The sequence below is a fragment of the Geotrypetes seraphini genome, chromosome 2, assembly GCF_902459505.1.
Source record: "Geotrypetes seraphini chromosome 2, aGeoSer1.1, whole genome shotgun sequence".
Classification (NCBI taxonomy): Eukaryota; Metazoa; Chordata; class Amphibia; order Gymnophiona; family Dermophiidae; genus Geotrypetes; species Geotrypetes seraphini.
In genome coordinates, this window is record NC_047085.1 from 140,171,643 (window position 1) to 140,184,921 (window position 13,279).

Below are 13,279 nucleotides of genomic sequence, written 5' to 3' on the forward strand. Positions count from 1 at the left end.
GAATGCATCTGGGGTCAGACGATGAGGAGAGAAGAGTCTGGAACAGAACTGGGGCAGCTGATGGTTGTGAGGTGCTGCAAAGAGGTCCACCTGCGGAGTGCCCCAGCGAGCAAAGATGGAGCGGAGTGTTGGAGGGTCCAGAGTCCACTCGTGAGGTTGAAGGATGCGGCTGAGATTGTCGGCCAGGGAGTTCTGTTCGCCCTGGATATAGACAGCCTTGAGGAAGAGATTGCGGGCCGTGGCCCAAGTCCAGATGCTGAGAGCCTCCTGACAAAGGAGGCGCGATCCGGTGCCGCCTTGCTTGTTTATGTAGTACATGGCGACTTGGTTGTCTGTGCACAGGAGAAGAACCTGAGGGTAGAGAAGATGCTGGAAGGCCTTGAGAGCATAGAACATGGCTCTGAGTTCCAGGAAATTGATGTGATGTTGACGCTCCTGAGGGGTCCAGAGACCCTGGGTGCGAAGATCTCCCAGGTGAGCTCCCCACGCATAGGGGGAGGCATCCGTGGTTATGGTCATGGAGTGAGGGGGTAGATGAAAAAGTAGACCCCTGGAAAGATTTGAGGAGTTCAACCACCATTGAAGAGATTGCTGAAGAGACGATGTCACAGAGATGGGATGAGAAAGAAGATCCGTGGTCTGTGACCATTGGTTGGCAAGAGTCCATTGAGGTGTCCTGAGGTGGAGTCGCGCCAGCGGAAGCACATGGACCGTCGAGGCCATGTGGCCCAGGAGGACCATCATCTGTCGAGCAGGAATGGAGTGATGAAGGAGCACCTGATGGCAGAGGTGGAGAAGGGTCCGTTGACGGTCGGAGGGGAGAAACGCCCTCATTAGTGTGGTGTCGAGAACTGCTCCAATGAACTGAAGTCGCTGTGTGGGAAGTAGATGCCCGGCAAAGTTACACGAGAAAATGGAGTAGATTCTGAGCCGTTCACGGAGGAGGGTGTTTATGAGCAACTTGAAAAACTGAAGGTGGACAAAGCGATGGGACTAGACGGGATCCATCCCAGGATACTAAGGGAACTCAGAGAGGTTCTGGCGAGTCCTATTAAAGACTTGTTCAACAAATCTCTGGAGACGGGAGTGATTCCTGGGGATTGGAGGAGAGCGGATGTGGTCCCTATTCATAAAAGTGGTCACAGGGATGAAGCAGGAAACTACAGGCCGGTGAGCCTCACTTCAGTTGTTGGAAATATAATGGAAGTGTTGCTGAAAGAAAGGATAGTGTATTTCCTTGAATCTAATGGGTTACAGGATCCGAGGCAACATGGCTTTACAAAAGGTAAATCGTGCCAAACGAACCTGATTGAATTTTTTGATTGGGTGACCAGAGAGCTGGATCGAGGACATATGCTAGATGTAATTTACTTGGATTTCAGCAAAGCCTTTGATACAGTTCCTCATAGGAGGCTGTTGAACAAACTTGAAGGGCTGAAGTTAGGACCCAAAGTGGTGAACTGGGTCAGAAACTGGCTGTCAGACAGACGCCAGAGGGTGGTGGTTAATGGAAGTCGCTCGAAGGAAGGAAAGGTGACTAGTGGAGTCCCTCAGGGTTCAGTGCTGGGGCCAATCCTGTTCAATATGTATGTAAGTGACATTGCTGAAGGGTTAGAAGGAAAAGTGTGCCTTTTTGCAGATGATACCAAGATTTGTAACAGAGTAGACACCGAAGAGGGAGTGGAAAATATGAAAAAGGATCTGCAAAAGTTAGAGGAATGGTCTATTGCCTGGCAACTAAAATTCAATGCAAAGAAATGCAGAGTAATGCATTTGGGGATTAATAATAGGAAGGAACCGTATATGCTGGGAGGAGAGAAGCTGATATGCACGGACGGGGAGAGGGACCTTGGGGTGATAGTGTCCGAAGATCTAAAGGCGAAAAAACAGTGTGACAAGGCAGTGGCTGCTGCCAGAAGGATTCTGGGCTGTATAAAGAGAGGCGTAGTCAGTAGAAGGAAGAAGGTGTTGATGCCCCTGTACAGGTCATTGGTGGGGCCCCACTTGGAGTATTGTGTTCAGTTTTGGAGACCGTATCTGGCGAAAGACGTAAGAAGACTTGAGGCGGTCCAGAGGAGGGCGACGAAAATGATAGGAGGCTTGCGCCAGAAGACGTATGAGGAGAGACTGGAAGCCCTGAATATGTATACCCTAGAGGAAAGGAGAGACAGGGGAGATATGATTCAGACGTTCAAATACTTAAAGGGTATTAATGTAGAACAAAATCTTTTCCAGAGAAAGGAAAATGGCAAAACCAGAGGACATAATTTGAGGTTGAGGGGTGGTAGATTCAGGGGCAATGTTCGGAAATTCTACTTTACGGAGAGGGTGGTGGATGCCTGGAATGTGCTCCCGAGAGAGGTGGTGAAGAGTAAAACTGTGACTGAGTTCAAAGAAGCGTGGGATGAACACAGAAGATTTAGAATCAGAAAATAATATTAAAGATTGAACTAGGCCAGTTACTGGGCAGACTTGTACGGTCTGTGTCTGTGCATGGCCGTTTGGAGGAGGATGGGCAGGGGAGGGCTTCAATGGCTGGGAGGGTGTAGATGGGCTGGAGTAAGTCTTAACAGAGATTTCGGCAGTTGGAACCCAAGCACAGTACCGGGTAAAGCTTTGGATTCTCGCCCAGAAATAGCTAATTAGAAAAAAAAAAAAAATTTAAATTGAATCAGGTTGGGCAGACTGGATGGACCATTCAGGTCTTTATCTGCCGTCATCTACTATGTTACTATGTTACTATGTTAGATGCGACTTGGGGTAGTTGATCTCGAACCCCAGGAGATGGAGGAGAGAGATGGTGTGATGAGTGGCTTGTAGCACAAGTGGAGACGTAGGTGCTTTCACCAACCAATCGTCTAAGTAGGGGAACACCTGGAGGTTGTGAGACCTGAGGAAGGCCGCTACCACAATAAGGCACTTGGTGAACACCCTGGGCGATGAAGCGAGGCCAAAAGGTAGCACTTTGTACTGATAGTGACGGTGCTGTACCTGAAATCGTAGGAAGCGACGTGAAATCGGATTGATTGGGATGTGAGTGTAGGCCTCTTTGAGGTCCAGGGAACATAGCCAGTCGTGCTGAGAGAGAAGAGGCTAAAGCGTGGCAAGGGAGAGCATTCTAAACTTCTCCTTGACTAGACACTTGTTGAGGTCCCTGAGATCGAGAATGGGACGGAGGTCTCCTGTCTTCTTGGGAACCAGGAAGTAACGGGAGTAGAATCCCTGACCCCTTTGGTCCGGAGGCACCTCTTCGATGGCATTGAGAAGAAGGAGGGATTGGACCTCCCTCAGGAGGAGGGGGGTTTGGGAGGAGTGAGAAGTAGACTCTACGGGAGGATTGTCTGGTGGAAGAGTCTGGAAGTTGAGAGAGTAGCCGTGGCAGATGATGTTGAGGACCCACTGGTCCGAGGTGATGACCTCCCAACGGCTGAGGAAGATGTGGAGACGGCCTCCGATTGATTGAGGAAGAGGCAATGAAGGCGGGAGACTGGCTATGCCCTGGAGAGAGGAGTCAAAAGGGCTGAGAGGGTTTGGAAGGTGGAAGAGGCTTGGTAGGTTGGTTGGATTGAGAACGAGCCTGGGTGTGGTGTTGTTGCTGGCGGGGCCGCCTAGGTTGTTGCGAAGGTGGATTGAGCGGTCTGGCTGAGAACCTGCGTTGATATGAGGACTGTGGCCTGTAAGGTCGAGCAGGTGGAGCCTTTTTCTTGGGTTTAACCAGGGTGTCCCATCTGGTCTCATGGGCCGAGAGTTTCTGGGTGGTGGAATCCAGGGACTCTCCAAAAAGTTCATCCCTGAGACAGGGAGCGTTGGCTAGACGGTCTTGGTGGTTGATGTCCAAATCCGATACTCTCAGCCAAGCCAGGCGGCGCATGGCGACAGCAATGGCAGAGGCACGAGAGGTGAGCTCAAAGGAATCGTAGACACAGCGGACCATAAATTTCCTCAGTTGAAGGAGACTGGAAATTTGTTGCTGGAAAAGCGGAATCTTCCTCTCTGGGAGATATTTTTGAAGGGCGGACAGCTGTTGGACCAGGTGTTTCATGTAAAATGAAAAGTGGAACGTGTAATTGTTCGCCCTGTTGGCCAGCATGGCATTCTGGTAGAGCCGCTTGCCAAACTTGTCCATAGTTTTGCCCTCTCTGCCAGGAGGGATGGAGGCATAAACACTAGAGCCCTGAGATTTCTTTAAGGTGGACTCAACAAGGAGAGACTCATGGGGCAATTGAGGTTTATCAAACCCCGGGATCGGGATAACCCGGTAAAGGTTATCTAACTTGCGGGGGGCCCCGGGGACCGTAAGAGGGTTCTCCCAGTTTTTATAAAAGGTTTCCCGGAGTATGTCATGCACGGGTAACTTGAGGAACTCCTTAGGTGGTTGTTCAAAATCCAGGGCCTCCAGAAAGGCTTGGGATTTTTTGGAGTCTGACTCTAGGGGGAGAGACAAAGCCGCTGACATCTCCCTGAGGAACTTGGAGAACGAGGATTGCTCAGGTTTGGAAGTGGTATCGGGCGCTGAGGGTTCCTCGTCCGATGAGGAGATATCCTCCTCGGTACCGGGGGGGGATTCTTCCCATAAGTCCGGGTCCCGGACCTCCGGGTGCGCGTGCCGAGAAACCGGGGTGGAAGGCTCGGTATGGTGGGTCTTAGATAGAGACTTGCCCGAGCGCACCGAAAAGGTACCGGGAGAGGAAGATCGGTGTTGGTCCCAGTCTCGGGAAGAACAGTGTCCCGCCCGGTCCCGAGGCGGATCTGTAGTGGTATGTGAGTGAACTACAGGATGGGCACGGAGTTGTTCAGCCGAGAGAATCGGCATGGACGTATTAAGTGGCACCGATGGGGTGGATACCGGTTGTTCGGCGCGGGGCTCAGGCCGGTCTGGTACCGAAAGGAGCGGTGCCAGGATAGTGGGTAACAGGTGCTGGAGTTGATGCTGCAGCTGTTCCTGTAATTGTGTTTGGAGGATGGCCGCGATGCGGTCATCCAGGGGTGGCACCGGAACCGCTTTCTTCTGTTTCGGTTCCATAGGTGCCGCTCCACGCCCCGGTGATGAGGCCGATGACGAGGCACTCACCGAGATCGGGGAGGAGCGTTTCCGGGGCCGGCGTGAAGCCGGTATGGTCGGTGCCGCCACTGTGGCTGGCGGGCGCTCGAGGGAAGAGGAAGGCTTCTTAGCCGGCTTACCTGGCGCCGACGGCGCCGATGTTGGATCGGGCGTCGTCGAAGTGGTGGGTGTCGATTTTGGCGGTACCGCCATCGACGCAGAGGATTCCATCGCAGACCCAGTGCCGAATAGGATGTTCTGTTGAATCTGACGATTCTTAAGTGTTCGCTTTTTAAGAGTGGCACAGCGGGTGCAGGAGTCCGCCCGATGCTCAGGACCCAAACACTGCAAGCACCAATTGTGTGGGTCAGTGAGAGAGATCGGGCGTGCACACCGCTGGCACTTCTTAAAACCTGGCTGCGGGGACATGAATGGGAATACGGCCTCCGCAAAATCAAACCCGGAGGCCTGTATAGTGGCAACAGGCCCCGCCGGGGCTAGTTCGAAAAAAGAAAGTAAAAATTTTTTTTTTTTTTTTTTAAAGGAAACCCGAAGGTAAGAAAAGTAAAACAATCAGAAAATTCACGAGCGGGAAGGCAAAAAAGGTAGTTTCAACGGCCGTTGAAAAAACACGCGTCTTCTTCGCTCCGCGGAAACGAAGAAACTGGGGACCACGCACTCCTCCGTCGGGCGGGAAGGCGCACGCGCGGTGCGGCCAACTAGAACTTTCTAGTTAAAAAGGTCCGTACCGAGGGCTCCGTCGGTGACGTCACCCATGCGTAAAGAATATGCTGCCTGCTTGTCCTGGGATAATAACGTAATGTGAAAGAAAATGGGGCAACCTAGATGTTCTATTCAGTCCACATCTATTATTACAATCTATATTATGCAGACTCACAATTATGTGTGTTCTGCCAAAATTAGAAAAATCGGTTTAAAATTTACTTATGAAAGCTAATAATTTAACTTACTCTGAGAACACACAGCTAAAATTACTGCTTTGCATTCTTTTCTCTGAAGAAGGAAATCCATTAATCTTCCCTTATCTGGCAACAGGTTTACCACTGGCCCAAGTTTCACCTGGAGGTACCACAGATAGCCTGAAAGAAAGCAAGCACCAACATTTTATGTTCTGGCTAAAATAGTGTTTTAACTAGGGTGGGATACTCTAAGTAGTTTCTTTCCTTCAAAGAAGGCATCATCAGCAACGTATCCTATTCCTCAAAATCTTCCCTAAGTACAGTTTACATTTGCAGGGTAATTTTAAAAGAAACACCTATGTCCAAGTATCAAAGAGATGCCTATTTTAAGCCATTTCATAAAGGTGGCAACATGATTACTAAAATCAATCCTCCTTCTAAATTAGACCATCTATCTATATGCCTGTATACGCCAGAAATCTAGCAGTCCCAAGTTTCTATTAGTTTACTCCCTCAGTTTGGAAACCCTATATGGCCCCTATGCTGACTTTGTTTGCATTTCATATTCTATGTACCATATATACTCAAATATAAAGTGAGATTTCTAGGCCAAAAAAATAGCCCAAAAATGGGGGTCTCGGTTTATATTTGAGCTAACCCTATCCCGCACTCACCGCAGGCCTCCATTACTACCCTAGTAGTCCACTAGTACGGGGAACTGGAGCTGCTGTCAATCCCTCCTTCCTAGCAAATTTATGCAACTAGCTCGCCCCCCCCCCCCCCTCCAGGTCCCCCTGCAGGTCTACCTTAGGTCCCCAGTGGTCCATCGGTGAGGCGGGCAAGAGTGGAGTGATCCCTTTACACTCCTGCCCGTAGTGAAAAAATAACTGCCACGAGATCCCAGGCAAACTTCACGAGACTGTTGATGGCTCTGCACAGGGCAGGAGTATAGGAAGATCGTTCCTGCCCTGCTTCACCACTAGACCACCAGGTAAGGTGTGGTGAGGTCCGGAAGGTGGGAGGGAGGTGGGGTTGGGCCAAGGTTCAGAAACGAATAACTGAAGTCATGAGTCCTGGTTTTAAGAAAGATTTGGACAATTTCCTGGAGGAAAAGTCCATAGTCTGTTAATGAAAAAGACATGGGGGAAGCCACTGCTTGCCCTGGATTGGTAGCATAGACTATTGCTACTCTTTGGGTTTTGGCCAGGTACTAGTGACCTGGATTGGCCACCATGAGAATGGGCTACTGGGCTTGATGGACCATTGTTCTGACCCAGTAAGGATACTCTTATGTTCATGAATTTGGAGGGAGAAGTATATAAACTAGTAGGATAAGAAAGGAGTTTGGATGGCTACATTAGACAATACTGAGTGCAAATCTTGACCAAACTTTGCAATTTAAGTCTAACCATCAATGAAATACAGTCCAGCAGTTACTACATCGATCAAATCAATGATCCACAGTATAGAAAAAAGGCTCAGTCAGACTTACACACCTTTTTCCCTCCTCTCCAAAACCTCTTCTTCCTTTTTGTAAGCATTATCAAAATCAGGAATCAGATTATGCAAATTCTGAGCTCAGTAAAAGAGTTATTGATCATCTAGCTTGTCTCTTGTTTTCTGCATTCCCTTTGTCAGAGTAAGAATCACTGTCACCCACTTGAGTCCAGAAGTACAAATCACCCTGTTTTCTAACATAATAAAATAAAACATTTTTCTGTTACTACATACCTTCACTGGCACTGATTATAATATCTGGCTGAAAGACACTCCAGGATGATGAATCTGTGTGTTAAAGATATTTCAAATAATGTAAATTATGGTAGTCCTCATTGTTGTTGTCAAAGGGTTTCCCATTTCACAGAGGTAAAAAAAATTCTAGATACATGCTGGAATTTAGTAGGTTGTAATACCATTCACCATACCAATATAAAAATAACTATAGATGTCATACCATATATACATGACTCTATACATGATACTAAGTGGTCCTCAAAGCTCAATATCATTGATCTTGGGATGGTAGAAGGTATTGCAATCTAATAAGATCCAATTTCTTATCTGACCACCACAGCTGGAATATGTGCCATTGAAACTCTAAGTGGTTGATACTTGGCTTCCATGAAGCCTGAAGATTAGCTCTGCTGATATAATGACTACTGAGCCTGCCATGGGAGATCCCAAGCAGTCATGTTGAGACTGAAGTCAACATGGGTAGGGGCAACTGTAGATTGAAGTCAGCATGGGCAGAAGTAATTTCAAAATGGCTGCCAAGACTGCCAAAGGAGGTCTCGGCAGTCATTTTGTTAATAGATCAACAAATCCTCAAAATATAAAGTTCAAAGATCAAAAAAACCTACTAGTGAGATGAATATAAGAGGAAATTCTTTTCAAATAATGACTAAGAGACCTCAAGTGTTCACATCCAACTGACAATGGAATGGATCCCAACAGATGGACTCTACAGGGCTCATAATAATAAAAAAAAACCAACACATCCAAAAAGTGGCCTAAATCAGTACTTGGATGATCAAAAAGCCAGATCGTCCAAGTACCGATAATCAAAGCTGGTTTTAGACATATCTAAAACCAGCTTAAGCCTTTCCCCTGCCTCTAAACGCCTAGAGCGAAAAGAGGCATTTTTAGAGGGGAAAGGGTAGGAGATGGGCCGACCTAGACTTAGTCGTACAGCAAGTATAACCAAAACCTTTAACAGGTTGCCTAGTCGGAACTTATACGCTGTGCTTCCCGCTGTTGCGTTATGGCAGAATTTTAGCCCAATGTTGGCCAGATGAGCACAAGCAACTATCATTAAGATTCCATCATCTCCCGAGGAAGCTCTTATCAGAGCGAAACGAAGACGCTTCCGTTGAGCGAAGTAATGCTGAGCGTTTACTGAATAAGTTACTCTATACAGCTACGAGTTGCCCTGGCTCCTGGATAAAAGCTAAGTACTCTAGGCTTTATAAGTTTTTGAGCCCACTTATCCAGGGATATCATTCCAGGTGCAATATCTGATATGCTGCTATACTTTTTGGCATACCATAATAAGCCATTATAAGTATTCAATTGAAAAATAGTTAATTTAAAAATTATTAGAGAGGCAAAAGAAAACACATTTGAGACCAGTGATAAGCACATAAGCACATAAGCATTGCCTCTGCTGAGTCAGACCATAGGTCCATCACGCCCAGCAGTCCGCTCCCGTGGTGGCCCCCCAGGTCAATGACCTGTAGTGATCTATTTCTCTACTACTCTATTACTTTACAGCCTTCTGTACTGTATAGTAACCCTCTAATTGTACCCATGGATCCCCTTTTCCTTCATGAACTCGTCCAATCCCCTTTTGAACCCCAAAGTCGTACTCTGCTCTACCACCTCCTCTGGAAGCGTATTCCAGGCATTCACCACCCTCTGCGTGAAGAAGAACTTCCTAGCATTTGTTCTGAATTTTTTTGAGTGCCCTCTAGTTTTTGCTGCCCCTGCTAGTCTGAAGAATCTGTCCCTCTCTACCTTCACTATACCCTTCATGATCTTATGAGTTTCTATCATATCCCCTCTAAGTCTCCGCTTTTCCAGGGAGAAGAGCCCCAGCTTCTCCAGCCTCTCAGCATATGAGAGGTTTTCCATGCCCTTTATCATTTTTGTCGCTCTCCTTTGGACCCTCTCGAGAATCGCCATATCCTTCTTAAGGTACGGCGACCAGTACTGAACGCAGTACTCCAGATGCGGTTGCACCATCGCCCTATACAGCGGGAGGATAACTTCCTTGGTTCTGGTAGTGATACCTTTTTTGATAATGCCCAACATTCTGTTTGCCTTTTTTGAGGCCGCTGCGCACTGTGCCGCAGGCTTCATTGTTCTATCTACCAAAACCCCCAAGTCATTTTCTAGGTTGCCTTCCCCCAGTACCATCCCCCCATTGTGTAGTTGTACATCGGGTTCCCTTTCCCTATGTGCATAACTTTACATTTTTCTACATCTGCCATTTATTTGTCCACTCACTCAGTCTGTTCAGGACCATTTGAAGTTCTTTACATTCCTCTACAGATCTAACCTTACTGGAGAGTTTCGTGTCATCTGCAAATTTAACAACTTCGTACTTGGTCCCTGTCCCTGTCTAGTTCACATAGAGTCCATCTGTTGGGATCCGTTCCATTGTCAGTTGGATGTGAACTCTTGAGGTCTCTTAGTCTTTATCTGAAAATAATTTCCTATTATATTCATTTTGTTAATAGAGCCAGCATGGGCAGAAGCGACTGGGCATTGCTCCTGCTCCCTCTAAACAACCAATACAGTAGTTGGGGGAGAGGGTGGACCTATCTGTGGTTCAAAGAGAAGGCTCCTTGTGTCAGGTGTGAAGGGTGCAGAGGGGCTTACCTGTGGCTCTCCATTGGGGGGGAGCAGGACTGCTTGTCAGACAGGGGACTGGACTATTCCTGTTTAGGGTATTGGCCAGTTTCAGCTTTTGGAGGAGGTGTGCCTGAGGTTGAAGAGTGGGTGCTTCTGTGCTAATTTAAATTACCATGTACTGATTAGCAGAAGATTGCATGAGCTGTTACTGCCTACAAAATAAGTGGCAGCAACTGCTCACACAATTTTTTTTTTTTTTTGACTTGAAAATCTTTATTAAAAGTTTTATAATATACAAGCAAAATATGGATATCAAGGCTCAATCACTCCATAGTATGTAACAAAACACAACAGAATCAGAAATCACAATAAAGCAAGAAAAAAAAAACATCATTGATAAACAGATATCCCCTGCAATGAATCACAAATCCCCCCAAGTAAACTGAAATATACACAGTGGACAACTCCCTGTTGTTTCTTCAGGCAGTTATCCCCACAGCAACAGTCCCCCCCATTCCCCCAACCCCAGTAAACTTAGACCAAAGTATCAATCTTGTCCATAATAACAGTCCAAGTTCGAATAGATGAAAAATAGTGCCCATGTCGTTTAGCAATGGAAAGTTCCATGGTATACAATTGATGAAATTTCAAATACCATTCTAACATAACAGGTGCCTCAGACCTTTTCCAGTAATTAGCGATTAAGCATTTAGCTGCAGCCAATCCCCACCTACGGAGTTTAGTTTGCCAAGTGTGTTCACACACATTATGGAAGCCCAGTAAACATTCTACTGGCACCAACGGGAGCACAAGTTGTAACAATTGGGATAAACAGCCAACAACATTTTTCCAGAAAATTTGTAAAGGAATACAATCCCACCAGATATGCAAAAAGGTGCCCACGGCCCCCCCACACCTCCAACACATTGCAGAAGATCCTGGAAACATTTTATGTAACCTAGCGGGGGTATAATACCACTTGGTAAACACCTTGTAGGCATTCTCCTGTATAAGAACACAAGAGGATGCCTTTCCCACCTCTAAACAAAGTTGAGTCCACTCCCTCTCCGAAAAAGAACACCCCAAGTCCCTTTCCCAAAGGCCTTTGTATTTAGGGTGAAAGACAACCGAGCCCCTAAAATATTGATAGCGAACTGAAATAGGTTTGGGCAGGCTACGAAGTGTAAGCCACAGATGTTCCAAGGGAGCCCTCGTCTTAAATCGATTCCCCAGTCCAGCCCTGTGACTGAATAAAATGTCGAATTTGGGAGTAAGCTAAAAAATCCCCCTTAGGCAAGGCTGTGCTCTTCTGAAAAGCCTCAAAGGACACCAGGATCCCCTTATGCAGGACATCAGAAAATGTCCGGAGCCCCTGACGCTCCCAACGCCGAAAAACCGAGCTCTCCCTACCCGCCGGGAAAAAAGGTTCATCACTCAACGCCCCCAGCAGCGAAGGCACCATCCCTGCTCCCCATTTCTTTCGCATCTCATACCATACCCGCAAAAGGTGAGTCAAAATAGGATTATTCAAAGTTCTGAAAACCACCCGCTCAGATAAAGAAGACCAAAGCAAGGATCTTAAAACCCGGTTACCCATTAATTGCTGTTCCAATTGTACTACACATTTTTGTTCAGCTATATCTCAATCCAACAAAATTCGCAACTGCGCTGCCCTATAATACCAGAACAAATTGGGAAGCGCTCGCCCCCCAGATTCACGAGGCAACCACATACACTGACGAGATATCCGAGGCGGTTTCCCCTTCCAAATAAACCGAAAGAAGAGAGCATGAAGTTCTTTTAACACCACAGACGGGAGCGGTATAGGTAATGTTTGAAAAAGAAATAGTAAACGAGGCAAAATATTCATTTTAGTAACCGCTATTCGTCCCCACCAAGACAACCACAGCCCAGACCACCGCTGTAAATCCATTTTAATCTGACTAATAATGGGAGTATAATTTAAAGTGTAAAGCTGAGAAAGATCTCGAGAAATAGAAATCCCCAAGTATTCCAGCGCCCACCGAAATGGAAATCTCCCCGACAATCCCCTTTCCTCAGCAGCAGTCAAAGTTATTCCCAACAATTCCGACTTATCCGGATTGACAGTAAAACCGGACACCAGTCCAAATTCAGCAAAAATATCTAACAGGATAGGAAGGGAAAATTCAGGGTCCCGCACAAATAACAAAATGTCGTCAGCAAACAACGCAAGCCGATGTTCTTGAGCCCCAATCCATACCCCTCTCAAATCTGGATGCTCACGTATGCAGATAGCTAAGGGCTCAATATACAACGCAAACAAGAGCGGGGAGAGAGGGCACCCCTGACGAGTACCCCGTTCAATTGAAAAAAACTCCGTGTAGCCCCCATTCACCCTAATAGTTCACACAACTTTTTTAATGGCTGCATGCTATTGGCCACAAAAAAAGTAGGAACGACTCAACATATGAATGACACAGAATACAATAAAAATATGTAATATATTTATTAATTTAAAAATAAGGTAGCTAGTCACAATGTGCAAATGTATACAGTAGAACTGAACATGGTCCGTGTTTCAGCAGATACAGCCTTCCTCGGGAGACCTTAAGAAAAAGGCAACAGAAATTATACAAAATGAACCAGATACATAATTAGTGAAGATTGTCCCATTTAGTGAAGATTGTCCCATCCTACCTATCCTTCAGGAAATCTCTCAAATCATACCTCTTTGATAAATTCCTCTAACTCCCGCCCTCCCAACCAAACTACTAATCTCGACCTCGCCTCCCTTCCTGCCCTTCCTCTCCCTTCTCACCTTTTTACCTCTTCTTCCCCGGTTTTTCCTTCCCCTTTCTGCACCCCCTTGTAACTGTTATTGGATCATTTTGTAATTGCCACTGGTTTATACCATACACTTGATAACTAATTTTCTGTATCTTCATTGCATATGTACAGTCTCTTCTCTGTAAACTGCTCTGAA

The 13,279-nt window shown here is 46.6% G+C and overlaps 1 protein-coding gene across 1 annotated transcript in view; it reads right to left on the reverse strand.

Annotated features, from left to right (window-relative positions):
- The window catches only part of RMC1 (regulator of MON1-CCZ1), a 136,121-nt gene that overhangs the window by 42,562 nt on the left and 80,280 nt on the right, over positions 1-13,279 (reverse strand). Inside the window, exons 12-13 of the mRNA XM_033933877.1 lie at positions 7,693-7,746; positions 6,013-6,141 (exon numbers count right to left, since the gene is read on the reverse strand). Of these exons, the coding sequence (XP_033789768.1) occupies positions 6,013-6,141; positions 7,693-7,746 (183 nt within the window). The remainder of the gene's footprint in view (positions 1-6,012; positions 6,142-7,692; positions 7,747-13,279) is intronic.